Source organism: Monodelphis domestica, chromosome 3 (genome assembly GCF_027887165.1).
Source record: "Monodelphis domestica isolate mMonDom1 chromosome 3, mMonDom1.pri, whole genome shotgun sequence".
In the NCBI taxonomy this organism is placed as follows: Eukaryota; Metazoa; Chordata; class Mammalia; order Didelphimorphia; family Didelphidae; genus Monodelphis; species Monodelphis domestica.
The window spans coordinates 5,493,488-5,521,380 of NC_077229.1; the positions used below are offsets into that span (position 1 = coordinate 5,493,488).

Here is a 27,893-nt window from a genome sequence, read left to right on the forward strand (position 1 = left end):
GCTTTGGTATTGACGATGTTACAATTAGTTATTAATTAGTTACTAACAAAAATAGTTAAATACTTAGTTCCGTATAGGAATATAGGTAGACAGGAATATTTTGAAGCTGAGGATTTACTTAGGATTAAAGTAAATAAAGTGATACTGACTTACATTACAACATACATAACTACATTACATAACACAATGACATTATGCCACATAGCCAACAAAATTGTAAATACATATGTAAATAGTATGTATAATAGGATATGCCTGGAAGGCTATGGAGGCTCTCAGAGCCCTTTGAGCATCATCCCTCCAGATTATTGTCCACAAAGGTAGAATCCATTCATGACTGCCCAAAAGGGCCTTCATGGCACACACAGAAAGAGCCCTTTTTCTTCCCATCTGCTGTGGCGGGGGAGTCGTGGCTCCTCCAGGAGGTATGGGCTGGCGATGGGAGAAAAATCCAGCTGGGATGGCTGGGCTCCAGCCTGGAGTCAGCCTCTGAGACACGGGGCAGAGGTGGGGGAGGGCAGGAGCCAGGAGAGGGGACAGAGCATCCTGGGGTGCTTGGAGAGGACAAGCCTCTAAGGAGGCACAGTGGGCTGACCCCAGGAATAGAGACAGAGGATATCTGCGCCCAAGCCCTGTCCATCTGTGTGTGCGTGTGTATATGAACAGAAATCAAGGTCATAAAGAAATTTAATGAAGCTACCCCTCACAGGAGGAATCTATTCCCCAACATGGGGTTGTGCATGAACCAGGGGAAGAGCCTGGTCTCAGCCCGTTCCCTGAGAAACTCTTCTAAGGCTGTGAACCCATTTATACTGTTCTTTCTGTCCCTGGAGGAGGCTGCAGCGGCCAGAAGGTGCCCCCAAGATAATGGGGGGCTGGTGGGTCCTCTGAGGGCTCAGGGGGACAGAGTAAGAAGCCAGGGTCAAAAGGGTTCTGAGCTGTCTGTGATCCAGAAGTTCCTATGACTTACATGAACTGAGAACCCAAGAGTCCCTCATCCCCCAACCTCCTCTCTTTGATGCGAAAAACCTGGAGGCAGGCCGACGGGGGAGAGGTTTCTGGCTGGAGGAGAGCTAATTTGGGGGCCTGGTCTGCAGGGGATATAGGACCCCCGCCTGGGGGGGGGGGAGCATGGGGGGGAATGCCTGAAAGCACCAGGAGGGTTGTAATGGAAAAGTTCCGGGAAGAGGCCGAGTCCAGGGGCAGCCAGATGGCTCCATGCATAGAGATCCTGGCCTGGAGAGCAGAGGTTCTGGGTAAAAATGTGTCCTGGGACACTTGGGAGCCCTTCTGGGTCTTCTGGAGCCCAGACTCAGCCCTAACTGTGACACAGAAGGGAAGGCTTAAACAAGATGGGGAACATGCATGGTGTGAAGATAGGATTAACTCTCCTCTTGTCTATCTTTAGCTAAACAAATCAAACTTAAACACCCTACTGAACCCGAAGTCAGAGAACTCACAAGTCACTTAGAAAGCTCCTTCCCTTTAACTTAGTCAGAAACTTGTGAATCCCTCCATTACAGTTTATACTCTAATGTACACAAGAGGTGGATCCTACAGACGTTGCCCACCCAGGTCAGTGCTAGGTAATTTGGAAGCTGTGATTAGCCCTGAGAAGAGGGGACAGGACAGGAAGTGATGTGAAAAAGGACTATAAAAGTCGAGAACATCCAGTCTTCAGGGGTGTCTGCAGGAAAGAGCTCCTCCAGGGCTCCTGGGGCTGGCAGGCCCAGAAGGAACTCCCTCTGGGCCTCCCTTTCAGGCTCCCTCTTAGCTTACTTTCAGGCTCCCTCTCAGCTCAGCCTGGACAGGCCCAAAGCCTGGAAGGAGTGTCTAGAGACTAGGGAAGGGCCTGGGAGGCCCCAACACCCCCATCCAAGGAGAGGGCAGACCATGTCCAGCCCAGACCTATGTATTCTCCCCTCCTGAGCCCCAGAGACAGCAGAGAAGAATTCAGAGCAGCAGTTGGGGGCCCTTAGGCCAGCAAAGGAAGAATTGTCCAGGGAGAGAAGCCCTTCCAGGGCCTTCAGGACCTTTAGCTCTCAGTGCCTTCTGCAGTCAGGGAGGCCTGAGATCTCCCCCTGCAGGACCCTGGACTAATCACTTTAGCCTGCTTGCCTCAGTTTCCTCCACTGTCCAATGGGCTGCAGAAAGAGAGGGCAAAGCCTCCCAGCCTCTGCCCAGAAAGCCCCAAAGAAGGGGAAGAGGCAGCCAGGCCTGAACAGCTTGAGTTCAGCAGCTCTGCAGACACACACAGACACCTTCAGGCTGTCCTCTGTCCATCTGGGCTCAGCAGCTGTTGCTGCATTCTGTGGCCTCCCAAAGGGCAGGAGGAGGTTCCTGGGCCTCCCCCAGGCCTCTGAAGAGTCTTTGGGCCTTGTGGGCTGGGGGAGGTGCTGAGGGAGACCCTCCTCAGCTGGCCCAGAGCCCCAGGAGACCCCGAGGAAGCAGCTCTGTTTCCCCCCCAGATCTGCTCTGGACCACCTTCCCCACAGCCCCTGGGCTCAGGCTCTGATTCTCTTGATTCCACAGTGGGGGAAACTGAGGTAAAGACTTGGGAAGGGCCTTGGCTAGCCTCCCCCCTGCTGGGCAGTGCCTGAGACCATGTTTGAGCACAGATCTTGGGGGTTCCAGGCAGGAGGGCAGCTCTCCAGTCATTGGATTCCCCCACCTGGAGAGAGAGTTGGCCCCTTTGGGGAGCCCCTGGTGACCCCCAAAGCAGAAGAAGCAGCAGGATGTTCAGAGAGAGCCCTGGAGGAGGGGAACCTGGGAGGGGGGGCCTGGGTCTGGGCTTGGACTGTCAGCTGCTGCTCTCTGCCTCAGTTTCCCTCACTGTCAGAAGGGGGGATCCTAGTGCCACTTCCACAGGCCCCGGAATGCGGAGATCCATGGATTGATTAATCAATCATTGGACACTTATTAGGCAGCTGCTCTGTGCCAGGCCCTCCCTGGAGGAACTTTCCAGGCTATGGAGGAGTCAGGCCAGGGCTGGAAGGGAAAAGAGCTGTGGGGGGAGAAGGCTGCACCCCCTCCCTCACAATTGCAGTATAGCCCCTCCCCCACAGTAACCCTAAACCCAGCAGCCCAGGTAAAGGCTCCATTTCCCAGAATGCCTGCGTGGTGACTTCATGTAAACTAGGGTCCTCCCCCTGGAAGACTTTCCCAGAATGCCTAGGTTCTGACGTCATAAGAGCCTTGACAGCCTCAGCTACTGCAAGGCCTGCGACTGTTTCTGGGTCCTTTACTGGGTGAGAGGGGGAGGGGAGGGAGTAAATGGACGTAGGGTCGGGGAAGGGGGGCGGTACGGAGTGTCCGGGGCTCCCTGCTCTGGCCGTTGAGACTTTCTCCTTCCAAACGCTTGGGGAAGGGGATGCCCTGGGTAGACAGGTTTCCTCCTGGTGAGCCTGGGAGTCTGGCGGAAGCATGTGCGCATGTGCAAACTCGAGCCGCCCCGCAGAGGTGGTGTGCTGGGTTGTACAAGTGCGTTGTGGGGGGAGAGTGTGTGTGTGTGTGTCCGTGTCCGAAGGCGGGGATCGATGCGCCACTTGGCCAGGCCGTGTAGAGCTTCGATCCACTGATATAGCCATCCCAGAATCAGTAGACACTTATTGGGCGCTGCCGAGTGCCGGGCTCTCGTCTGAGGCATTTTCGAGTGTAAAGAAGAAGCGAGGCAGGGCTGGGGGGGGGGGATTGGGGTAGCAGGGCAGAAGGCTGCAGGCTTGTAAACTGACGGGCCCGGGCAGGAGGACTCCATTTCCCAGAATGCCTTTAGTATGACGTCACATAAACAGTGCCTCTCCCCGGCACCCCGAGGCATTCTGGGAATCTCTTTTGTGCAGCTTGAGTTCCAAGAAGGCTCACAGTTGTACTTTCTGGACCTTTTCCTGGGGTGGAAAGAGAGGGATTCTCTGGGCTAGCGCGGGCCGAACTCTTTTTTTTTTTTTCCCTCTGCCTGCTGAGACTTTCTGCTCCCAAAGTCCTGGCGGAAGAGACCTCTGTAGAGCACCTCCAAGGAGCACTGGGCCCGGTGTAACTGTTTGTGGAGGGGCGGGGCTGTCTCCGTGTGCGTTCCTCGCTTTAATGGACCCCAGAAAAGGGACCAACACGGAAGTGCGGGGCTCAGGCCAGTGCAGGCCCTTCCCCGAGGGGGATGTTCTGGTCAGAACAGGCCAAGGGGAGAAGCTGCCAACCGGAGCCTGGCGGGGCCGGTGGGGGTGCCCGAGCCCACATGCCATGGGAGGAGCCCTGCTCTCGGGTACTGAAGAAATGCCAGCTCGCGCTCCCAGCCCCCACCTGATGCCCGGCTCCGCTTCAGGCCCCCCTTCCCCAGTGACCCCTCCCCCCAGCAGGCTCCCTCCATCCACCCAGTGCGGTTTCTGAATGGAATGAAGCCAAAGATGGTGGCAGAGGGGGAGGGGAGGCTTCTCCCTGGCCAGTCTGAGACCCTCTCCCAGCCTGAGGCTCCCTGTTCCCCCCTTAGGCCAGGAAAGGCCTGGGAGCCCCTCTGAGCCCTCCCCCTCTCTCTTTCCCCCCAGGCGCACACAGAGGAATTCTGCCACCCCCTCAAGGACCCCAGGGTGGCCCCAGCAGAGAGCCCACAGCCAGAGGAATGGCCCCCGGGACCCTGAGGCTCCCCTCCCAGGTGAGTGCAGCCCCTCCCCAGGCCAGGCTGGAATCCAGCAGAACTCAGAGCTGGGTCCTTTCCCAGGCCTCCAGGGGAGCTCCAGGGTCTGCCCTGGCTGCCCCCCATCCAGTGTTCCCCGGGGTTTTCTGTCCATGACAGCCCCTGCCTGGATGAGCCGCCCGGGTGCCACCAGACAGGCCCAGCTGCTCTGCTGGCGCTCAGCTTCCCCAGATAACTGCCCAGCCCTAAAGCTTTCATTCTTCCCACTGAAGTCTTCAGTATCATTCATTGCAGTAATACTCTGATGCACCAAACTGCATCCCTTTCAAAGGTAGAGCCGATATTCTACTATTATGCTTGATATCCTGTACTCGCTGAGTGCAATCACCAGGTCTGACTTAGTTTGTCCCTGCAGTTACTTCTCTGAAGGATTCTGGGAGATCCTTTGTTTCCCGATCGAGCGTATAAAGGCCATAAAACAATTTTCCCTTCAATATGTATAAGATAAATTGTAGGAAGTCACACAAAGGTGGGTCAGAAAAGGTTTCTTGCAGCAGATGAGATTTTCATCCAGACCTGAAGGAATCCAGTGCACTGAGGAGGCAGAGACTAGTGTGGACAGTAGTGAAAGCTGGGGAGGTGGGAGAGGAGTCCCGGAACTAGGTCAGGAGATGGAGAGTCTCCTGTGAGGAACTAGAAAGAGCCCAGTGTTGCTCCGATACTAAAAGAGTATGGGAGGGACTAAGGGGAGAGGGAAGGAGAGTGAGGGGGAAGTTCTCAGGGTGACCAGCCTTGTAGATGGCTGCCCAAGTAGAATATCAAGCCCTGGTGCCTGGGAAGAGTCTAGGCTGAAGAGAGCTCATTCTCCTGGCAGTGGCATTCCAGATCATAGAGGGCAGGGCTCGGGTGGAGAGGCAGGCAGGGTCCTGAGGTCTTGGCCTTGGGTGCTACTGGAGGACATCCAGCATCTCAGGACTTCAGAGGCAGGGCATTTAAAGCAGTGAGGCCTACCCGGAACACCTAGAGTAGATGAGTTCCAAACAAGAAGCTGTCTGCTCTCCTTTGTTCCCAGATTTCTCTGCTTTCCTTTGGGCCGGAATTCTTTCTGCCTTCTGGTTCTAAGTATATCTGAATGAGGACTTTTCTGCTCCTGCTAATTAATGGTGGTGGCTGTCCTTCCCACTGGGCCTCAGCTTTTCTGTCTGAACTCACTGAATGTCTTTCAGATAGATCAGGAGCAATTCTCCTTCCCAGACCTGGCTCCAAGGACTGCTCTCTGCCCCTGCTACTGTTGTGGGAGAGTGAATTTTGCTGTGTGAGAGGGAATTCTGGTTCTGGCCCAAAGAACTGTATCAGACATGGTCCTCCCAAGACAGGATGGTGTCCATTGAAGCATATTCCATATATTGTCTCCAAGCCATTACAGGACGTTGAGTAGCCCCTGGATGGGTGTAGAGGATAGTAGAATGTCCCTTTTAACGTTTCAGGTTTCTGGATTGTATTGAAAATCTGGGGAATTGTGTCTTCCTATGTTTGGAAACTCAGCCTTTCCTCAGACTGTTCCTCCCCTGGATGTCAACAAATGACCAGTGCTAGAGGACAGAACTACCATTTTTTTCCCTTTTAAGTCATTCACCCCTAGTATATTCCATTGATCCGCCTTTCTACCTCTTAGCCAGGACCATATTGTTTTGATGATTACTGCTTTATAATACAGTTTAAGATCTGGTAGTGCTAAGCCACCATCGTTTACATTTTGTTTATTACTTCCCTTGATATTCTTGATCTTTTGTTCTTCCAGATAAAGTTTGTTATAATTTTCTCTGATCTCTTTTTAAAGTTTTTTGGTAGCTTGATAGGTATGGCAATAATTAATTTGGGTAGGATTGTCATTTTTATTATATTAGCCCATCTTACCTGTTTTTCTTTCTTTTAGATTTTGTAGAGTGTCAGCTTACCACATTAAATGACAAGTCAATTAATAAATTATTTAAAATGAATAAATTGTGCTTCTTGGGACTTCCAATTACAGTCAGTATCTTTCCTTTGAAGTACCTCAATCGCCAAACTAATATATTTTTTAAAAATGGAACATCCCTTCCTTTTCCTATCATATTTATTCTTTCTGTGTAACTAAATAGAAATATATTCTGAATATATTTCAGTAATAAATGGCATTTATCATAAAATAATGACAGAATGTTTTGGCTGTGGCACATTGTACGGAGTGGTTCAACAAACTCTCAATATAACAAATGAGTGGGCTTCTTCACTTGGCTGGGAAAGAGAAGGGTCAGGGGCGAATAGCAGGAGCAGGAGCAAGAGTAAGAGTAGAAGCAAGCCTCTGGAATTTAGCAGCAGTAGCGAGCAGAATCAGCAGAAGTGGCTTTGGGAGGGTGAAAGTGGGTGGGTGGAGTGGGCTAAAAGCCTTGGCAGGAGAAATGGCTTAAAAAATTATCTAGGCTATCTTAAAAATTGAGAATTTTTCTCATCCCTTCTGGTTGCCAGCCATGAAAATTAAAATTAAATCTCAAATAATAAAAGTATTATATTTTTAAGGGATTTATTAAAATGATTATTTGAAATCAAGGAATAAAGAGGATACAAAATAAAAACCATGTGCCCATGGCTGGTTAGCCACTTTTCAAAATTCCTACCTTGCCACCATCACTATTGATTCTGCATCATGCCAAAAGAGCAGGAAGAGCCCCAATGCACATTCCTTTTATCCTCTGTCTAGAGGAAGTACGTAATGAGAGGAAGTCAGTGGGCTCTCAGGATATGTGCTTGATTTTTAGGGTAACACATTTTCAATTAGACACTTCTTGGAAAATCTTCAAAAAAATATTCTTCCCAGATCAACTCTGACAGTTGTGATGAGAAGGAATTTCAGATCACCTCTATTTCTCCACCACAGAATCTCATACTTTACTCAGAGAGCATTTCCCATCTCCCTGATTCCACAGGGAAAAGCATTTTGGGGTAACACACTTCTCCAGGTTTTACTCTTCACAACATGATTCTCACTTCAGACACAGAATGCTTTTGTCAGTATTCCTCTGGGCTCTGAATGACTGCAGTGCTGCTGGCTCTGACAATCTTCAAGGTTAGGACTTTGGGCAAATCCCTTGTATGCTTCAGTTTCCTCCAGGCAGTAGATTAGGGTTGTACTAGATGAATTCTGAGCTCTAAATCCTGTGACTTGCTGCTTCAGGGTGTAGGAAGTTCAAAATAAAGGAAAAAAAGCAAAAAAGATAAATAGAAAAGATCTTTATTTAGAGAAAAAAAATTAGCTCCTACTCTCTCCTCCACTCTGCTCAGCTCCCCTGAACAGGCTCCAGGTCTGATTGAAAGGTCCCTCTCTAGCAGGGGATTGGTCCATTTCTAGACCCATCCCATGCCAGGAAGTAGGGTGGAGGAAACCGTGGGAGGTGCACAGCATGCTGGAGAATATAGTTCTAGCATACAATCTTTTTCTCAAACCCCACAGGAATCAATAGCATTCAAGGATGTGGCTGTGGACTTCACCCAGGAAGAGTGGTGTCTACTGGACCATTCTCAGAAAGAGCTGTACCTGGAGGTCATGCTGGAGAATGTGCAGAATCTACTCTCTGTGGGTAAGGACCATTTCCTCTGTTAACTCTGAATCTGCCATTAAGGGAATGTCTTGGCAGACAGCTTGGGTAGCTCAGTGGATTGAGAGCCAGGCCTAGAGACAGGAGGTACTGGGTTCAAATCTGGCCTCAGACACTTCCCAGGTGTGTGACCCTGGGCAAGTCACTTGATCCCCATTGCCTAGCCCTTACCACTCTTCTGACTTGGAACCAATACACAGTATTGACTCCAAGATGGAAGGTAAGCAGTTAAAAGAGAGAGAGAGAGAGAATGTCTTTATTCTGAGCCAGATGTACCGGATTTTGAGCCTTTGTCAGTGATTTAAAAAACATAAGTGCTGATCTCGGCCCAGGGGTCTCCTTGTGGTAGTTTTTCATAAAAAAAATAATAAAATCTTTCAATTATGTGATGGGAAGATGAGATTTTCCCTTCTTTTCCTTAAAATTCTTTTTCCTCTATTTTTGATAGCTTCAGGTGAAAACATAAACCAGTGTTACAGATTTATATTCCTGAAGCTAATCTCAGAAGTCATCTAGTCCAGCCTCTAATTAGATCTGAAATTTGTGGGCAAATGTTCTATTTATACCCAAGCAGCTTTCTTTTTTTTTTAACCTTTACCTTTCACAAGGCTGAAGAGTGGTAAGAGCTAGGCAATGGGGGTCAAGTGACTTGCCCAGGGTCACAGATGTCAAGTGTCTAAGGGCAGATTTGAACCTAGTACCTCCCAACTCTAGATCTGGCTCTGAATCCACTGAGCTACCCAGCTGCCCCCCAAAGCAGCTCTTCTTTGAAGATGAGCATTGAAGGGAACCCTCTACCTGCCAAAGCAACCCCTTCCCCTTTGGGCTGGGTCTGGTCTTTCGAAAGAATCTTCTTAAAAATAATATTAAGTATTAATGGGAGAGATGATGCCAAGAATTTGGCATAGGAGATGCAAAAGCTAGACCTGCCCTCAGAATGTCAAAGCAACCATTAAATGTGCTTTTTAAATGGCCAGTCACAGAATGAACATGGGTAAGAGTGAGGAGGCTTTCCTGAGGAAAACAACTTGAAAATTAGGCTGAAAGGGTATATTTTGAAGGATGAGGAGGGAACTGGAAGTAAAACTGCACACAGAGGACTGACATAAATAGGGGGTTGGCCAGCAACACCTCCGTGATATCTGGAATCCTACAAGTGTTCTGAGAAGTCCTCCTTGGGATAAGAAGGTGGCGACGATCATAAAAAGGGCAGCTGAATCAAAAGTACCATTGACACAGATAGTATCTTATGACATGAATGGCAGCTTTATTGAGGGAGGGCATGATGCTTATAGGAAACTGAGTTTTTACTATATTTAGCATCCAGTCATACTGAGTGGTAACCATAAACATACTCATCCACTTGGTTACTACAAGCAATTTTTATGCGGCAAAAGATAATTAAGGATATCCATTAGATACATGAACACAAACTGAAGATAGCATCTCTTCTATTAGGGTCTCAGGGATCACATACACAAAGCTAGAGTTTCTAGGACAAGCTATCCTAGATTTATACCTAGGTCACTAAAGCTTATTCAGTGTACTGTATTCCTTTACCTAAGGGTCCAACAACTCAGGGACCTTCTCAGAGGAGTGCAGATAATCCATCCCCTAACTACTGCTCTAAGTTCTGAACCTGGGCACAAGCCAACATCTAGACTCTTTGAACTTTCTTAAGCCTATATTGTTAGTGCCTCCTACCTCCAGCCCTTGCAATAGAAAGTCCTGTCACCAGGCTGTAGTGAGGATGCAAAGTCACTTGGCCAGTTCAAGCCTTTGGTAAAGGCTATAGTGCACAATAGGTCCCAGTTCTCTGAGCCCTTCAGGCCCTCCCTCAGCAGGTTCTAGAGGTGACTAAATGAGCAGCTTTCAGAGTGCCTAGTCCACAGGCCATTGTACCATCTTAGAAGAAATGAAAGTGTCAGAAAACCAGAATAACAGGTGAGAGGAGCAGGAAGGAAAAACTGAACTTTAAGAGAATGTTTATTTGTAACTCTTAAAATTGCTTTCCTTACCCTAGTAGTTAGAAGAAGTATACATAGACAGAGAATGTGGTACTAAAATGTTAAAGAAGACATGCAAATAAAAAATTGAGGGCTAAAAAAAGGATAGTACTGAGAGAAACAAGAAGAGAGAAATATCATGGGGTAAATTATATCAAAGAGTCATGGGAAGAAAAACTTACACTTGAGGGGAGGATGGTGGGTGGTGACAGGCAATCAGTAAAACATTTTCATTGTGAGTAACAGACAGACTCATTGGGGTATAGAATCTTATCTTACTCTCTAGAGCTACAGAAGTAGAATAAGAAAGGTGGTGGAGGGAGGGGAATAATATAAGGGAAGTGGAATAGAAGTGATTAAGAATCCCTATAGATAAGTGTAATAATTTAAATACTGGAAGACTTAAATTGTAGTAGATATAAGAGTGTCTGAGTAAATTGTGACCACAGAAAATATGGTTTCAAGAGTGTCTTGTTTTAAATCAAATATAAGGTGGTCCTCAGGGAAAAATTCCCAATTATTAAATATACCCAAGTTAGCTGGGTTTTTATAGAGGTTTTAATTCATACAATTGAGGAATTAAAGAAAGTGAGAGAGAGAGGAATAAGTATGAAGGGCCTTAGCCCTGAATCTTAAGAGAGAGATCAGTCAAGTCTTTAATCACTCACCACAAGATCTGTCCAAGCAAGGATTCTAGTGTTTAGAGACACCAGGCCAGCTCCATCTCAGCTGACTCCACCAGCTCAATGAATCTGAATGTCCTCAGCTCCCTTTCTGATTTCCTTTTAAAGGGAATTTTCTCCTATGTCACCTCCCCTAAATTCTTACATCTACCAATCACAGAAGACGTTTTCCAAAGGACAGACCATTCTTAATTCACACCTGAGTAGACTAAACTTTTGAGTAGGATGGTCATTTTGATTATATTGGCTTGTCCTATCCATGAGCAGTTAATGTTTTTCCAATTGCTCAAGTATAGTTTTAGTTGTGTGGAGAGTGTTTTGTATTTGTGTTCATATAGTTCCTGTGTTTGTCTCGGGAGATAGATTCCTAGGTATTTTATTTTGTCTAAGGTGATTTTGAATGGGATTTCTCTTTCTAGTTTTTGCTGCTGAGCTGTGTAGGAGATATATGGAAAAGCTGATGACTTATGTGGGTTTATTTTGTATCCTGCAACTTTGCTAAAGTTGTTGATCATTTCAATTAGCTTTTTGGTTGAATCTCTTGGATTCTTTAAGTAGACCATCATGTCATCTGCAAAGAGTGATAACTTGGTCTCCTCCTTGCCTATTTTGATGCCTTCAATTTCTTTTTCTTCTCTAATTGCTACTGCTAGTGTTTCTAGTACAATGTCAAATAGTAGAGGTGATAATGGGCATCCTTGTTTCACTCCTGATCTTATTGGGAATGCATCTAGTTTATCCCCATTGCAGATGATATTAGCTGATGGTTTTAGATATATACTGTTTATTATTTTTAGGAAAGACCCTTCTATTCCTATGCTTTCTAGTGTTTTTAATAGGAATGGGTGTTGTATTTTATCAAAGGCTTTTTCTGCGTCTATTGAGATAATCATGTGGTTCTTGTTGGTTTGCTTGTTGATGTGGTCAATTATGTGGATGGTTTTCCTAATATTGAAGCAGCCCTGCATCCCTGGTATAAATCCTACTTGATCATGGTGGATGACCCTTCTGATCACTTGCTGGAGTCTTTTTGCTAGTATCGTATTTAAGATTTTTGCATCTATATTCATTAGGGAGATTGGTCTATAATTTTCTTTCTCTGTTTTTGACCTGCCTGGTTTTGGAATCAGGACCATGTTTGTGTCATAAAAAGAGTTTGGTAGAACTCCCTCTTTGCTTATTATGTCAAATAGTTTGTATAGTATTGGGATTAACTGTTCTCTGAATGTTTGATAGAATTCACTTGTGAATCCATCAGGCCCTGGGGATTTTTTCTTAGGAAGTTCTTTGATGGCCTGTTGGATTTCATTTTCTGATATGGGATTATTTAAGAATTCTATTTCTTCTTCTTTTAGTCTAGTTAGTTTGTATTTTTGTATATATTCATCCATATCACCTAAATTGGTGTATTTATTGCCATATAATTGGGGAAAGTAATTTTTAATGATTGCTTGAATTTCCTCTTCATCGGAGGTGATGTCCCCCTTTTCATCTTTGATGCTGTTAATTTGCTTTTCTTCCTTCCTTTTTTTAATTAGACTGACCAGTACTTTGTCTATTTTGTTTGTTTTTTCAAAGTACCAGCTTCTTGTCTTATTTATTAAATCAATAGTTCTATCACTTTCAATTTTATTAATTTCTCCCTTAATTTTTAGGATTTCTACTTTGGTTTTCTGCTGGGGGTTTTTAATTTGATCATTTTCAAGTTTTTTTATTTGCATTTCCAATTGATTGATCTCTGCTCTCCCTAGTTTGTTGATATATGCACTCAGGGATATGAATTTACCTCTGATTACTGCTTTGGCTGCATCCCAAAAGGTTTGAAAGGATGTCTCGCCATTGTAATTTTCCTCGATGAAATTGTTAATTGTTTCTATGATTTCTTCTCTAACTAAAAGATTTTGGAGTATCATATTGTTTAATTTCAAATTAGTTTTTGATTTGGTTTTCCATGTACCATTACTGAACATTATTTTTATTGCCTTGTGATCTGAAAAGGCTGCATTTATTATTTCTGCTTTTCTGCATTTGTGTGCCATATTTCTGTGAGCTAATGTGTGGTCAATCTTTGTGAATGTGCCATGTGGTGCTGAGAAGAAGGTGTATTCCTTTTTATCCCTATTTATTTTTCTCCATATGTCTATTAATTCTAATTTTTCTAAGATTTCATTCACTTCTTTTACCTCTTTCTTATTTATTTTTTGATTTGATTTATCTAAATTTGATAATGGTTGGTTTAAGTCTCCCACTAATATGGTTTTACTGTCTATTTCTTCCTTCAATTCTCCTAGTTTCTCCATTAGAAATTTGGGTGCTATATTATTTGGTGCATACATGTTGATTAGTGATATTTCCTCATTATCTAAAGTCCCTTTTAACAAAATGTAATTACCTTCCCTATCCCTTTTGATCAGGTCTATTTTTGCTTTGGCTTTATCAGATATCATGATTACCACTCCTGCCTTCTTTCTGTCAGTTGAGGCCCAGAAGGTCTTACTCCATCCTTTAATTCTGACCTTGTGGGTATCAACCCGCCTCATGTGTGTTTCTTGAAGACAACATATGGTAGGATTTTGGATTCTAATCCATTCTGCTATTCGTCTGTTTTATGGGTGAGTTCATCCCATTCACTTTCAAAGTTATGACTGTCATTTGTGGATTCCCTGGCATTATGATATCCTTCCCTAATTCTAACCTTTTCTTCTTCAGCTCTACCTTTTAGTCCAGTGATTTACTTTAAATCTGTCCCCCTTGTCCCCTCCCTTGATATGTTTCCTTTTTTAGTCCCTCCCTTTTTGTTCCGTCCCCCTCCCCCTCTCTTTCCCTCCCCTTTTGTTTTCCCTCCCTCCATCCCCCCCCCCCCTTGGTTTTCCCTTCTCCCTACCCTTGTTGGGTAAGATAGAATTCCAGATCCCAATGGATCTGGGTGTTTTTCCCTCTCAGAGTTGATGTCCCTGAGATTAAGGTTTAAGTAAAAATTCTCTTCCTCTCCTTCTTAAAGGAGTTTACTTCTCCTCCCCTTCCCATGTGAATCTTTGTGTGAGAAAGATTATTCTCTTTGGTCTTTCTTTTCCCCCTATTTACACATTACATTTCCCCCACATGTTAGTATACATAGATTGATATAAATGTAGTCCTTATAGAAGAGAGTTTGAGTAAAAGAAGAAGATAACATTTTTCTCCTTTTCCCTTTCCTTCATATTTACCTTTTCAGGTATTCCATGCTCTTTGTTTTTCGGTGTCGAACTTTCCACAGAGCTCTGGTCTTTTCTTTGCAAAAAGTTGGAAATCTTCTATTTTGTTGAATGCCCATACTTTCCCTTGGAAGTATATAGTCAGTTTTGCTGGATAGCGGATTCTTGGTTGAAGACCCAGCTCTCTTGCCTTTCTGAAGATCATGTTCCATGCCTTACGATCATTCAGACTAGAAATTGCAAAGTCTTGTGTGACCCTGATTGGCATTTCTTTATATCTAAATTGTCTTTTTCTGGCTTCTTGTAGGATTTTTTCTTTTGTTTGAGAGCTTTGGAACTTGGCAGTTACATTCCTGGGAGTTGTCTTTTGGGGGTTTAGTGTAGAGGGTGTTCTGTGAGCTCTGTCAGTGGCTGTATTCCCCCTTGTTCTAGAATATCTGGGTAATTTTCTTTGATTATATCTTGTATTACGATGTCAAGTTTGCTGTTTATTTCTGGCTTTTCTGGAAGTCCAATTATTCTTAAATTATCTCTTCTCCCTCTATTTTCCAAATCTGTCACCTTGTCAGTGAGATATTTTATGTTCTCTTCTAATTTCTTGGTCTTTTGGCTTTGCTTTATTAGTTCTTGCTTTAAAGCCTGGTTTTCCTTTTCAGTTTGGTCAAACTGGTTTTGTAGATGTGTGAATTTCTTTTCATTATTTCCCATTTTTCCTCCCAGAAGGCTTCCATCTTTTTTATCATTTCAGATTCAAATTCTTCATGGGTTTGTGGAGAGTTTCCATTTCCTTTGGAAGGTTTTGGAGCATTTGCTTGTGTTTCCTCTTCTATCTCCTCTGTGTTTTGTATTTTTGCTCCATAAAATGTGTCCAAAGTCGCCCCCTTCTTCTTGGTTTTTTTTTTTTTGGAATTTTGGGTTTTTTGTGCTTCTGTGGAGTTTGCCATCTCTATCTGAGTGGGGAGGATTAGCTTTTCTTATCTCTGAATGGCGTTCAGAGGTTTTAGCCCTAGGCAGATTGTCCGTTCTATGACTTGGCCCTTGTTTCTGTGCCAGCACTCTGAGGGGGGAGGGGCCTCGACTTCCTGGAACTCTGAGGGCTGGTGATGGGATTAACCTCAGACTGAGTATGTCCTCAGGCAAGGACCTTCAGTGAGACTCAGATGGAAGGATCTGGTCAGGGGGCTACAGACTCCTCCTGTCTCTCTCTGTTTCCCTGCTGTCTGGGTGCCCCCTCGACTGGGTCAGGTTGTTTTCAGGGTTCGGCCTTCAGCTCCGAGGCCCTTTTGCCAGCCCTTAGGGTTACTGTTTTTTCAGATGACCCTGCACTCTGAGGGGGGAGGTGCCATGGCTTCCTGGAGCTCTGAGGGCTGGTGATAGGATTAACCTCAGACTGAGTATGCCCTCAGGCAGCGACCTTCAGTGAGACCCAGATGGAAGGTTCTGGTCGGGGGCTACAGGCTCCCCCCGTCTCTCTGTGCCTCCCTGTTGTCAGGGTGCCCCGGGGACAGGCTCAGGTCGTTTTCAGGGGGCCCTCAGAACAGTCGGCTCCTGAGGCCCCCCTGCCTGCCCTGAGGTTCCTGCTGCTGCCTCGGACTCAGCACTCTGGGTTGGGGTGGGGGGTAGGTCCTGGGACCTTCCCTTTGCCTTCCCCTTAGATCCAAGTGATCTCAGGCTCTGACTCTTGGGGGACCGTACCTTTTGATCCAGGTCAAGGAGGAGTGTTTCCGGGGTCTATTCTGCTGTTTGTTTTGAATTTCGATGTCCTAGAAGCATTCCGTTTGAGATCTGTAAGGAAGGGTTTCTGGAACTCCGAACTTTAGCTTTCTCTAAGCTGCCATCTTGACCGGAAGTCCCCTAGACTAAACTTTTGAGTAATTCACGCCTGAGTAAGTTCTCACCTCTTTGCCTTTTGCACGTTCACAAGTTGTCTGACCTTTATAGGTACTTAGCACCCTTTTGTATTAGTTCTAAAAATAGGCACAGCTTAAGAACTTTTTGTCTTATTATAAGTATGGGTTTAAGTATTTTTCATTGTTCAGCAAAGAGTTTACAACTTTATCTTCCCCTAAAGTATGCTTAAGTAGGGGTGGAGTAGAGGTCTTCACATTCCTGATCTAAGTAGAAGTCTCACATTACTGCTCTAAGTTCCTTCATTGTTTAAAATGGGGAATAGTCTTAACCCAACCTTATGAAGTAGGGTCTGAGAATTTTAAGGTTTACAATCCAATCTTAGGAAGTAGGGTCTGAGAATTTTAAGGTTTACAATCCAATCTTAGGAAGTAGGGTCTGAAAATTTTTAAGGTTCACAATCGCCCCTGATGATCATTGGGAGACTAGTCTTCCTATTGATCATTTAACATAATCATCTTGTAGTTCTAAATACACTTCTAACTACAGATATATACAATATTCAATTTTCTAAGAGGAAATTAGAGTAGTGAGGGAGGAAATAGAAAGAAAGAAAGCAAAACCAATGTTTTGCTAGGCGCATTGACAGAAAGCCAAATTAGGGGCAGTCCCTTTTGGCATAAATGTATACATTTACAATAAATGTTCAATCAAAATTCAATTCAATCAACTATATCCAACATTCATTCTTGATCTTCTTGATGAAGTGGTTTTTTGGCAGCTTTCTGCAACAGTTCATTCTCTGGATTTAGGAGTTAGCAAACTTCTTTCTTAAAGATCTTTTTTCGAACAAAATTCAAAATCTTGGATTTTATGTAAAATACAATCTCAAACAAAAAATCAAAATTCTTGGATTTTAAATTAAAATACAATGCCCCCTGAAGTAAGTGTTAAAAAACATCCAGTTCAGCTCAATGTTGAGTTATGTGGGTGTTTGAGTCATTTGTCAAAAGAAGAGAAAAATAATCAAAAACATAAGGAAAAAAATTCAAAATAGGCCCTTGTATAGGTCCAGTTTAAAGTAGTTTCTATCCCACAGGTCTGTACGACAGAATGCAGTAATATTTCACTTAGCCATTTGCAGCCAAGACTACAGGAAGTTGCCCAAAATATAAGAAGAAAAAAAGATTAGAATTCTATTTATATAGGGAAGCAAGGCCTTTCATACTTATTCCTCTCTTACTCTCTCTCACTTTCTTTAATTCCTCAATTGTATGAATTAAAACCTCTATAAAAACCCAGCTTACTTGGGTATATTTAATAATTGGGAATTTTTCCCTGGCGACCACCTTATATTTGATTTAAAACAAGACACTGTCTTGAAACCATATTTTCTGAGGTCACAATTTACTCATCCACTCTATTATCTACTACAATTTAAGGCTTCCACTATTTTAATTATTACAGAAGTAGGAGGAGAATAAAAAGAGTGATGAGAGGGAGGGTAATAAAATAAGGGAGGGGGAATGGGGGAAGTGATTAAGGGGAACCATGTGGACAAACAGTGAAAGGAGAAAGTGTAGGATCAAAAGAAGAAAACAAGATGAAAGGAAATACAGAGATGGTAATAATAACTGCAATTGTAAATGAAATCAACTCCCCCATAAAATGGAAGTAGATAGCAGAGTGGATTAAAAATAGTAATTCAATGAGATGTTTTTTTATAATAAACATTTGACATGCACAAATAGACATAGAGAAAGTAAGGTAAGGGTATTCTTGTTTCCATAACAATATGGGAATAAAATTTAAAAAAGTATAAAATTATATCTCATAGCCCCTCATTCTGTCTAGTGTCTCAAGTTTATTCTTATTCCACCTTCATTCTTTCCTCAAATCCCAGGCAAGATGATAGGAATGGAAAGGAAGGGAATAAACATTTCAAAATACCTGCTCTTTGTCTTCTACTGGGTATATGAGTTCATAATTATCATTTATTTTACAACATACCTGCAAGTTTGATAGTCTTATTGTCCTTAATTTATAGTTGAGGCAAACTCAGGTGAAATGACTTGCTCAGGGTCACCCACTTACCATCTCTTTGAGACTGGATTAAATTTGCTTTTCTGACTCCAGGTTCTGATCTCTTTCGCCTTCACTACCAGATGCCTTTAATTTCTAGATAATGGAGGTTGGGGATTGTGCCTCTCCTTTTACAAGAGGTAAATAAAGATGGAATTTCCTAATTGCAAATGGTTTCCGTGATCTCTGCCATCCTGCAAATGTCCCAATCTTGAACAAAACAGAAACTATTCTGTAGGCCTTATTTGCTTGTCCCCTTTTCTTTCAGAGGACCATATTTGTTATTTTTCTCTCCTGATCACTTCCTTTTTTCCCATGTCCAGGACTTCCAGTTCCTACAGAAACTTTTATCTCCTGTTTTCAGCAACGAAAAGCACCATGTCTGGTAGAGCAAAAAGTCCCAAGGAACTTCTTTCCAGGTGAATGAGTTGAAAGTAGCCGTATCAGGGCTATTATCTCAAAAAGCTTTTATCTGTTGTGGTGAAGGGAATGCTAGTCTTGGGGTATAGCAGAGCAATGCTAAATCATGCTGTTCATTCCCTGAGAAATGGATGTTAAACTCAGTATAAGGCATGAGACATAATTTATGATAGATTGTAAAATAAGATAACTATTTAGTATGTCTGCATTTAATGGGATACAATCTTTACCTCTGTAGAGAAAAAACATATATAATATTACATATTATATATATATAATATATAGTTTTATATATATATAATCATAATTATATATATATATATAATACTTTGAGAATTACTGCATGGGAGATAAAAAGAGTAAAGTTGTTTTTCTGTTGAGTGTACAAAATTTCCCAAGAATGACTATGTAATAGTGCAAGACTAATGGACAAATGACTTTTTAGAAAATATAGAAAGGGCAATGGAGAAAAACTGTCTAATACTTCAGACAAAGTATGCTCTGGCACAGGGTTTGTTAGTCTAGTTGCAAGGAAGTTAGTTAGGTCATTCCTCCATTCTTTACTGATGATATGAATTGCAAAGTATGATGAGAATATTAGGCTGGTCTGTGTCACATGTCCATTTTGAGGTTTCACTGTAATTGTAGGTGAAAATCTTTCTAAACACATCCATCTTTTAGATATGATCAAATGATTTATCCACAAACTGGTGTTGCTTGTTTCTGTTTGAAAATTCCTTTTTTACCTAGGGAAATTAGAATAAAAATCAGTTTAGTTTCTGCCTTAAGAGGAAAGCACTTCTATTTCTGTGTGTGTGTGTGTGTCCATTCGTCTGTCCTCCTTCCTTTTATGTTTATATCATTATTTCTTTTCTTTAGTGGAAGATTTTGAAGTGAAGGAGATGTCTACAAAGTTGAGCCTTTTTATGGAAGGATCTAGCTCCCAAAGATGTATGAATGAGGGTCCCTGTGACTTCATTTTGAAAGAAATCTGTGAGTCTCCTGTCAAAGCAAATAAAAATCTAAGGAGTGACTGTGAATTTGGTGAAAGTGCAGAGAAATTCTGCCAATATTCAGCCCTAACTCAGTATATGAAATTGACTTCAGGAAATAACTGTGATCAGGATAGCAAATATCAGCAATACTTTTTTGAAGAAGTAGGACTTGTTCAATCATCTGAGAAACCCATGTATGAAGGTAAAGTGGGCCAAATGTCCTTTGGCTGGAGTTCAGACCTCATTAGACATCCAAAAAGTGAACCTGTAAACATGGATTCTGTAAGTGATAGTGGTGGGAGACCTTTCAATCAGAACTCTGAGCTTGCTACACATCAGAGAATCTATACTAGAGAGATACCTTATGACTGTAAACAATATGGAAATGCTTTTACAGAGATAGAATCTCTTGCTAAGCATCAGAACATCCACATTGTAGAGAAACCTTATATATTTAATGACTCTGGAAAGGCTTTTACAGTGAGTGGTGATCTTGCTGTACATCAGAGCTTCCACACTGGAGAGAAATTTTATGAATGTAAACAATGTGGAAAGACTTTCACAAAGAGGAACAATCTTACTGTACATCAGAGAATCCATACTGGAGAGAAACCTTATGAATGTGAACACTGTGGAAAGGCTTTTACAGTGAGGGCCAATCTTGCTGCACATCAGAGAATCCACACTGGAGAGAAACCTTATGCATGTAAACACTGTGGAAAGGCTTTCACAAAGAGGGCCAGTCTTGATGTACATCAGAGAATCCATACTGGAGAGAAACCTTATGAATGTAAACAATGTGGAAAGGCTTTCACAGAGAGGGGCAATCTTGCTGTACACCAGAGAATTCACACTGGAGAGAAACCTTATGCATGTAAACACTGTGGAAAGGCTTTCAGAAAGAGCGCCAGTCTTGCTGAACATCAGAGAATCCATACTGGAGAGAAACCTTATGAATGTAAACAATGTGGAAAGGCTTTCAAAGAGCGGGGTCATCTTGCTGTACATCAGAGGATTCACACTGGAGAGAAACCTTATGAATGTAAACAATGTGGAAAGGCTTTCACACAGAGGAGCCATCTTACTGTCCATCAGAGAATCCACACTGGAGAGAAACCTTATAAATGTAAACACTGTGGAAAGGCTTTTTCTCAGAGGGGCTCTCTTGCTGCACATCAGAGCATTCACACTGGAGAGAAACCTTATGAATGTAAACAGTGTGGAAAGGCTTTCACAAAGAGGAACAATCTTACTGTACATCAGAGAATCCACACTGGAGAGAAACCTTATAAATGTAAACACTGTGGAAAGGCTTTTACAGTGAGGGCCAATCTTGCTGTACATCAGAGAATCCACACAGGTGAGAAACCTTATGAGTGTAAACAATGTGGAAAGACTTTCAGAAAGAGACACAATCTTACTGTACATCAGAGAATCCATACTGGAGAGAAATGTTATGCATGTAAACACTGTGGAAAGGCTTTCACAAAGAGGGCCAGTCTTGCTGTACATCACAGAATCCATACTAGAGAGAAACCTCATGAATGTAAACAATGTGGAAAGGCTTTCAAAGAGAGGGGTCATCTTGCTGTACATCAGAGAATTCACACTGGAGAGAAACCTTATGAATGTAAACACTGTGGAAAGGCTTTCATGTGGTGGGGATTTCTTTCTGCACATCAGAGAATCCACACTGGAGAGAAATCCTGTGAATGTAAACAATGTGGAAAAGCTTTTTCACAGAGGGGCCATCTTGCTACACATCAGAGTATCCACACTGTAGAGAAACCTTATGAATTTGAACACTGTGGAAAAGTTTTTACTGCGAGTGGCGATCTTGGTGTACATCAGAGAATCCACACTGGAGAGAAACCTTATGAATGTAAACAATGTGGAAAGAGTTTCACAAAGAGGAACAATCTTACTGCACATCAGAGAATTCATACTGGAGAGAAACCTTATCAATGTCAACACTGTGGAAAGGCTTTTACATTTAGGGCCAATCTTGCTGAACATGAGAGAATCCACACTGGAGAGAAACCTTATGAATGTAAACAATGTGGAAAGTCTTTTCTGCGTTGGGGCTTTCTTTCTCAACATCAGAGAATCCACACTGGAGAGAAACCCTATGAATGTAAACAGTGTGGAAAGGCTTTTTCACAGAGGGGCCATCTTGCTGCCCATCAGAGTATACACACTGGAGAGAAACCTTATAAATGTAAACAATGTGGAAAATCTTTCACAAAGAGGGACTATCTTGTTGTACATCAGACAGTCCACACTGGAGATGAACCTTATTCTATGGGATAAAATTATTCTTAATTCTGAAGCATCCATTACTTAGTATTAGTAATCTTTGATTGGCAACTTCCTATAAAAATTTAGTGAAAGGTCAGTGCCCTTTAGAAGGGGGATACTAATCTCTATTTATAAAGAGTACAGAAACCCCACTCCCCAACATCCTTTACACATATATACATATACATACATATAAACCTTCATTCTTTTCTAAAATGGTCAAAACCTCCCCTTTTAAAAAATTGTTTTGGATTAAGTGGTTCCCATTATAAATTCCAATTGTCTGAAGGAAATGGAGTGGATCAGATCATGAGGTTAGAATGGCAGGAAGAAAAAGACAGCCATAAAGTCAAGATATCAGGAGACATGGGTCAGGGTGGATGTGTTGTGTACTGACCCATGGGGTGCCCCTCAGGGAGACCCAGTGTTGCCTCCTGAGACTTGATGTATGTGTTAGTGGGAGGGGAAAAAGTTTAATAAACTGAGAGGAAGGATGATTTCCCTCTTCCTGGTTTTTTTGCTTGCTGTACTTATCTGCGAGCATGGCTAGGGGCCCTAATGGCAGCGACAGAATAGGAAGCAAAATGTAGCAATCTGGACAATCATTTCTATCTCTGTCTCCTCTTTTCACCTCTTCTGAGGCCCCAAGACCCAAGGGGCAGCCACAAGACCACTGCTTGGCCTCCAAGCTGGCATCTCCAGTAAGGGCTTTTCTCCCCAGCACTGCTTCTAATCCTGGGAGACCTTGTTCCCTTGCTTATGATCCCACAAATCCCTGCTCTGCCACCTACTTGCCAACAGAAATGCAGGCAATTAAATCAGGTAAAATAAATAAAGCCTAATGAATGAAAATTAAAATTTATAAAGCTAAAGGTAGTTAAATAAATTAACCTAAACAAAATTAATAAAGAAAAATGATAAAAACACAAAAATAATTTGGTATACCAATTCAGTAGTCTTATTTCAAAACTTATTGCCTTTCATTGTTTTTTTTTTATTAACACCAAAGTCCAGCTTAGTTGCCTTTTTAAGTAAACTTAAAGGAAGTTGTGTCTACATTTTTTATTAGAATATTGGAAATAATCTGGAGTTCTTTGATTTTGTACAACTCACTGTTGGGCCCTAGGCTCAGTACCTCATACCTTTTGCAGGGACCATAACTATAACCCACCCCCCATCAAATTGGGGTTTCTCTTCCACATTAGGAGCAGCCATAACAGGAGCCCCAAACAGATAAGGATGAATAGGAATTTTCCTAAATTTGAAGAATAAAAATATTCGCTTCTGACCAAATAACTAATAATCCCATTATGACTGAAGAAGTCAAGTTGAATTCCCCAGGCTTCACCATTTTATAAATTACTAAGTGTAAAGGATAATTTTAGTGTTGTGACCTAAACTCTATTAATTATTGATCACGATGGATATCCCAAATGAAAAAAAAATACCCAAGTCATCTGGAAATTTATGGTGATTTAATTAATATAGTGAAAAGAAATTAAAAAGAAGGGAGAAGGAAAGGGTGTAGGATTTCTTCTGCCTGGCTTGTGCCAGGGGGAAGATTAGAGGCTTTAGGAAGGTAAGGTTTTGGAGAGTAAAAGAGGAAGAAATCAGCCTGAACTACAAGAGGGCTCAGCCAAGATGCCTGTCCCTAAATTAGCTCAAGGGTAAACTCACTGCCAAACCCAGACAAATAGCTGCCACCACCTCAAGATATTGGAATGCTTAGCATGCTGCCAGCCAGAACTGCCTCTCTGGGTCAGAACTTGAAAAGAGGAAGTGACGTGCCCTATATACACAGTTTTACGTCAGTTTTCTGAACCTCATCTGTACCAATGTTAGCTTAGCTTGACTTAGGACAGCCCAGGGGTCTGTCAGCTGTTTCTGCACATGTCTGTTGAAGGCCATCTTCTTAGGAGTATGGGTGCAGACATTCCTGACCTCGTTAAACTAGTAGGGTGGAGCAATGTCGAGTTCCCAAGACCTGATTCTGTTAGACCAAATATCTCCATTGCTACAAATCAGGAAATAGCTAAATAAAATCTAAAGTATGGTCTAAGTAGGGTGGAATCATTTTTAAATTCACATAAGTTATTTGCATGAACCAGGATTTCCTATGGAGCACTGGATGTCAAGCAAGGAGATAGAGGTTCCACTTTGGCTCTTTTGACTTTAAAATTCTAAAAGAATTGAAACCAGTCATTGGCAACAAGGATTCAAGAGACTATTCCAGCTCATGGTTCCGGGCATATCACCTTGAAGGTTAAACCAAGCCAAGTACTAGCACTAACCCCTTGGTTAAATCTGAAAAAAAAACTGACCCCCCTGGCTTCTTCCCAGCTCACCTGCCATGAGGCTACTACTCTTGATCCAGGCCATCCTGACTGGCACAAATTCCTAACATTCACATCTCACCTCTGTAAAAATGGAGATTTTGAACCCTATACTTCATTCCCCAGAAGTCCTTGGTATTTCCCAGAATTCCCTATAATCTTTCCTGAGTCTCCATCTTGACGAGATCACAATTGATATGTAACTGGCAGTAACGCCTCCCACCCTCTTCTCTTTTCAATGTAGTAAGTATAGTGGTAAGTTAAGTGTGGGGATTTTAAATGGGCTAATCAGCCATGGGCATATGGTTTTTATTTTGTATCTTTATTCCTTGACTTCTAATGATCCTTAATAAACCTCATAAAATATAACATTTTTATTATTAGAAATATAATTTAATTTTTACAGTTATGGCAACCACAGGTCAGACGAGAACTCAATTTTTTTTTTTTTAAGATAGCCTAGATAGTTTTTTTAAAGCCACATTTCTCCTACCAAGGCTTTTCGCCCACCCTCACAAATCTGCTTCTGATTAGCTCTCTCCTGCTGCTTACTCCTCTCTCCAGCCATCCACTCCTGACATTGACCCAGAGTGCTCACCCTGTCCTGGCCCCAGCCCTGCCCCAGCCCTAGCCTCAAGCCCCAATAACTCTACTCCTTATCTCCGGCCTCTGACCCACATCACTCATCCAACCCCAGTCCAAGCCCCAAGACCCAGGCTGCTGGTAGCTGCCACTGTGTCTTCAGAATCTCAAACCAACTGGTAAAAATTGGGGTGTTTTTTCCTTAGTCTACAATTAGCCTCCACATGGCAGGGGACCTGGGGTGGGGGGAACAAGGAGAAGGAAGAGACTTTTCCAAACAGGAAGTTGATTACAAGCATGGCATAGTCTATGAGAAAGCAGTGCATTGCCTATTTCAAAGGATGTTTTTTGAGTGCACTGATCCTTTTACTTGTCTTACCTGAGATTCAGGGGAGAAATTCATCTCCCTGCAACTCTATGCCATTTGCGCCTGACCAATTTGAAATTCCCAAAACCCATGTTCTTCCTTGCTATGGGGAATCCCACAGTACTGACAAAAGGAATCAATGGATTAAAAAACCCCACAAAAATAAACTTTAAAGAGACTGGAGGTTACATTTTTAAGGCTTTTCAGACTCCAATGTTTTATAAAAATCTATATTTAATTGCATTTTGCTGATTGTTTTTTTTTAAGATTTAATTTTGTTGGTTTCAAGTTCATATATTGATGTATTCAATACTATTCTGTTACACTGAATCATTTTAATGTAATGGGTTTTAACTACTGTTATATTCTGTTGCTTTTCCCCTATAATTATACTGAACAAATATTGAAGAAGCCCATATATAAAAACAGCCTTTTTTCTATTTTGACTTTGTAAATTGTCATATAGAGGATGAATGGACTTCATCAAAACTGGTTACAATTGTATAACAATATTTGGGAACTGTAATGAGCTAAATGTCTCAAATTGATTTTAAGGGGTCTTTAGACATGATTTTTAGATTTTTTTCGACACCTGATCATTTTGCCTGCCTCTATCAGGAGGTAAGGTCCATTTTAGTACCTGAAGTTAAATACAATTTTAATCCCCACCTCCCACATTTATTGAAATGTGAATGGATGGGACATCACAGTCTCATACCAAAGGAGCTGGGAAGTTAATCCCAGGGCATGGTACCCCTGGATGGTTCCCAAAAGGGAACATCTCTCATTTATAACTCTTCAGCTCACTTTACTTCCACCAGAACAATCCAGATTTTTTGATGATGTTCTAGACCCAAATAAGTTTTACTTGGTTTAAAATGTATTTGCTAAGGTTGAAAGATTTACTACGTCTGAAAAAATTGTGACAAATACCATTAATTCATAGGTTTTCTTGTCATACAGCAACTTATATGAAATATGATATTTTTGTTTGCTTTTGTAATTTTGTTTGCTATTGTAATTAACTGGGGCTAGTGTGAATTTGGGGGATTTTGATACTTTTTGAGTGTGTATTACCTGTTGTACTACTGTTCATTATAAAAATGTTACTTTGTGAAAATCATTTGCTTGCACTCACAGTGGATCATGACCAGGTATGAAGAAGAATTGGATCTCATTTTTTGGTGAGAAACCTTTGTATTCTACATTTCCTTAGCTGACACAGTGTGCCAATGATTATAAGCTATGTCTTTTATTTTTAAAACTTTTATTATTATATTCTTCTTGCATGTGCAATATACTATTTCAGTTTTATTTTTTCTCTCCTTTTTTGTATTTGAAGCATGTCAATAGTATTAAGATTTTAACTTTTTTTGATTTTGCAGTAATATAAGCTTAAAATACATTTGCATGTATTGCAATACATGTCATTTGCATTGTATTGCAATACATGTCATTTGCATACCCAATAACAATACAATGTCATTTGCATACCCAAAAAGCTTGAGACTATAAAAATGATGCCATTAATTGTTTTTAAAAATTGTGGGACTTTGCTTAATGATTCTGTCTGATTCCAGGACAAGATAATACAAAAAGAGTCATTGCACAGTGCCAAAGAAGCACAAAGCTAAACTCCATAGTGCCAATTGAGCACACGATCAAAGAGACCAGCCGATCCCAATGGGGTTGATGAAAATTTTGAGCCATGACAAGAGGACTTGATCATGTTTTGGGTTTGAAGTTGCACTTGTTTAAGATGTGTTAAAGGCAGGTCTTCCTTGTTCCAAATTCTACCAAGTATCTCAAGTTTGGCTCCTACCTGGCTCCTATAATCTAGTCCTTTTTCTGTCTTTCATAATATGGCAACTTTCTGTAGTCCTGCCTACTGATTGGGTAAATGTTCATATCATTTTAATTGGGCCCTGATTCAAGGACCTGTTATAGATTTATTTTTCCTTCATTTAGAATTTTTACACATAAGACTTTGATAGTCTATATTTCATCCAGAAATTATCTTTTTTATTTGGATTTTTAAAAATATTTTTTATTTCTCTTATCAATTGATTCATATACCTCATAACTCAGCCATGCATCCCTAAATAATCCCTGTGTTTTTCAATCACCCTCTTCAGGGGGGAATGTATGAATTATTATTAGTTTAAATTGCAAAGTTTAAATTGCTTTTGAGAGTAAATTTAGGTTAAGAAACATGCTCCCTCTCTGAATCCAGAAAGTGAACTGTTTGGAGAAGATACCATGAAGATGCCTCCACAGACCATAAGCTACCAGAAGATCCAAAGTGAACTTTGGGATGTGGTGATTTGAACTGTATGGGGTTTGAATGCATTTGTTTTGTATGTATACTCTTATGCCAAAGGGGACTGCCCCCTAACTGGCTTTTTGTCAATGCACTTAGCAATCATTGGTTTTGTTCTCTTTTCCTCTTATTCCCATATTATTGTAATTTCATAGCTGGTATGTTTACAAGACCCATAGGAGAGACTAGTCTTCCTCAGCTCTTGGAGGACTGTAAAAATGGAGATTTTGGACCCTAGACTTAATTCTCCAGAAATCCTTGGTATTTCCCAGAATTCCCTATAATCTCTCCTGAGTCTCCATGTTGGGGAGATCACAATTGGTATTTAACTGGCAGTAATGCCTCCCACGCTCTTCTCTTCCTTTGCAATGATGTACAAGTATAGTGGTAAGCTAAGTACGGGGATTTTCAATGGACTCAGGAATGCAGAACTGAGAGATGAGAGGTCACTTCAATCAGGAGCCATAAAGAAAGTGGAGTCATGAGAGGGGAAGAATTCTAACACC

The 27,893-nt window shown here is 42.1% G+C and overlaps 1 protein-coding gene across 4 annotated transcripts in view; it reads left to right on the forward strand.

The window, feature by feature from the left end:
- Window positions 1-27,494, forward strand: part of LOC130457875 (zinc finger protein 420-like) — a 42,305-nt gene extending 14,811 nt beyond the window's left edge. The window contains exons 1-5 of one of the 4 annotated variants that reach the window (XM_056820316.1): window positions 3,129-3,248; window positions 4,536-4,642; window positions 8,115-8,241; window positions 18,396-18,491; window positions 19,372-27,494. In XM_056820316.1, coding sequence (XP_056676294.1) covers window positions 4,610-4,642; window positions 8,115-8,241; window positions 18,396-18,491; window positions 19,372-21,797 — 2,682 coding nt within the window. In that variant the 5' untranslated portion in view covers window positions 3,129-3,248; window positions 4,536-4,609 and the 3' untranslated portion in view covers window positions 21,798-27,494. The other 3 variants (XM_056820314.1, XM_056820315.1, XM_056820317.1) reach the window with 3 other exon arrangements.
- The last annotated feature ends 399 nt before the right edge of the window (window positions 27,495-27,893 follow it).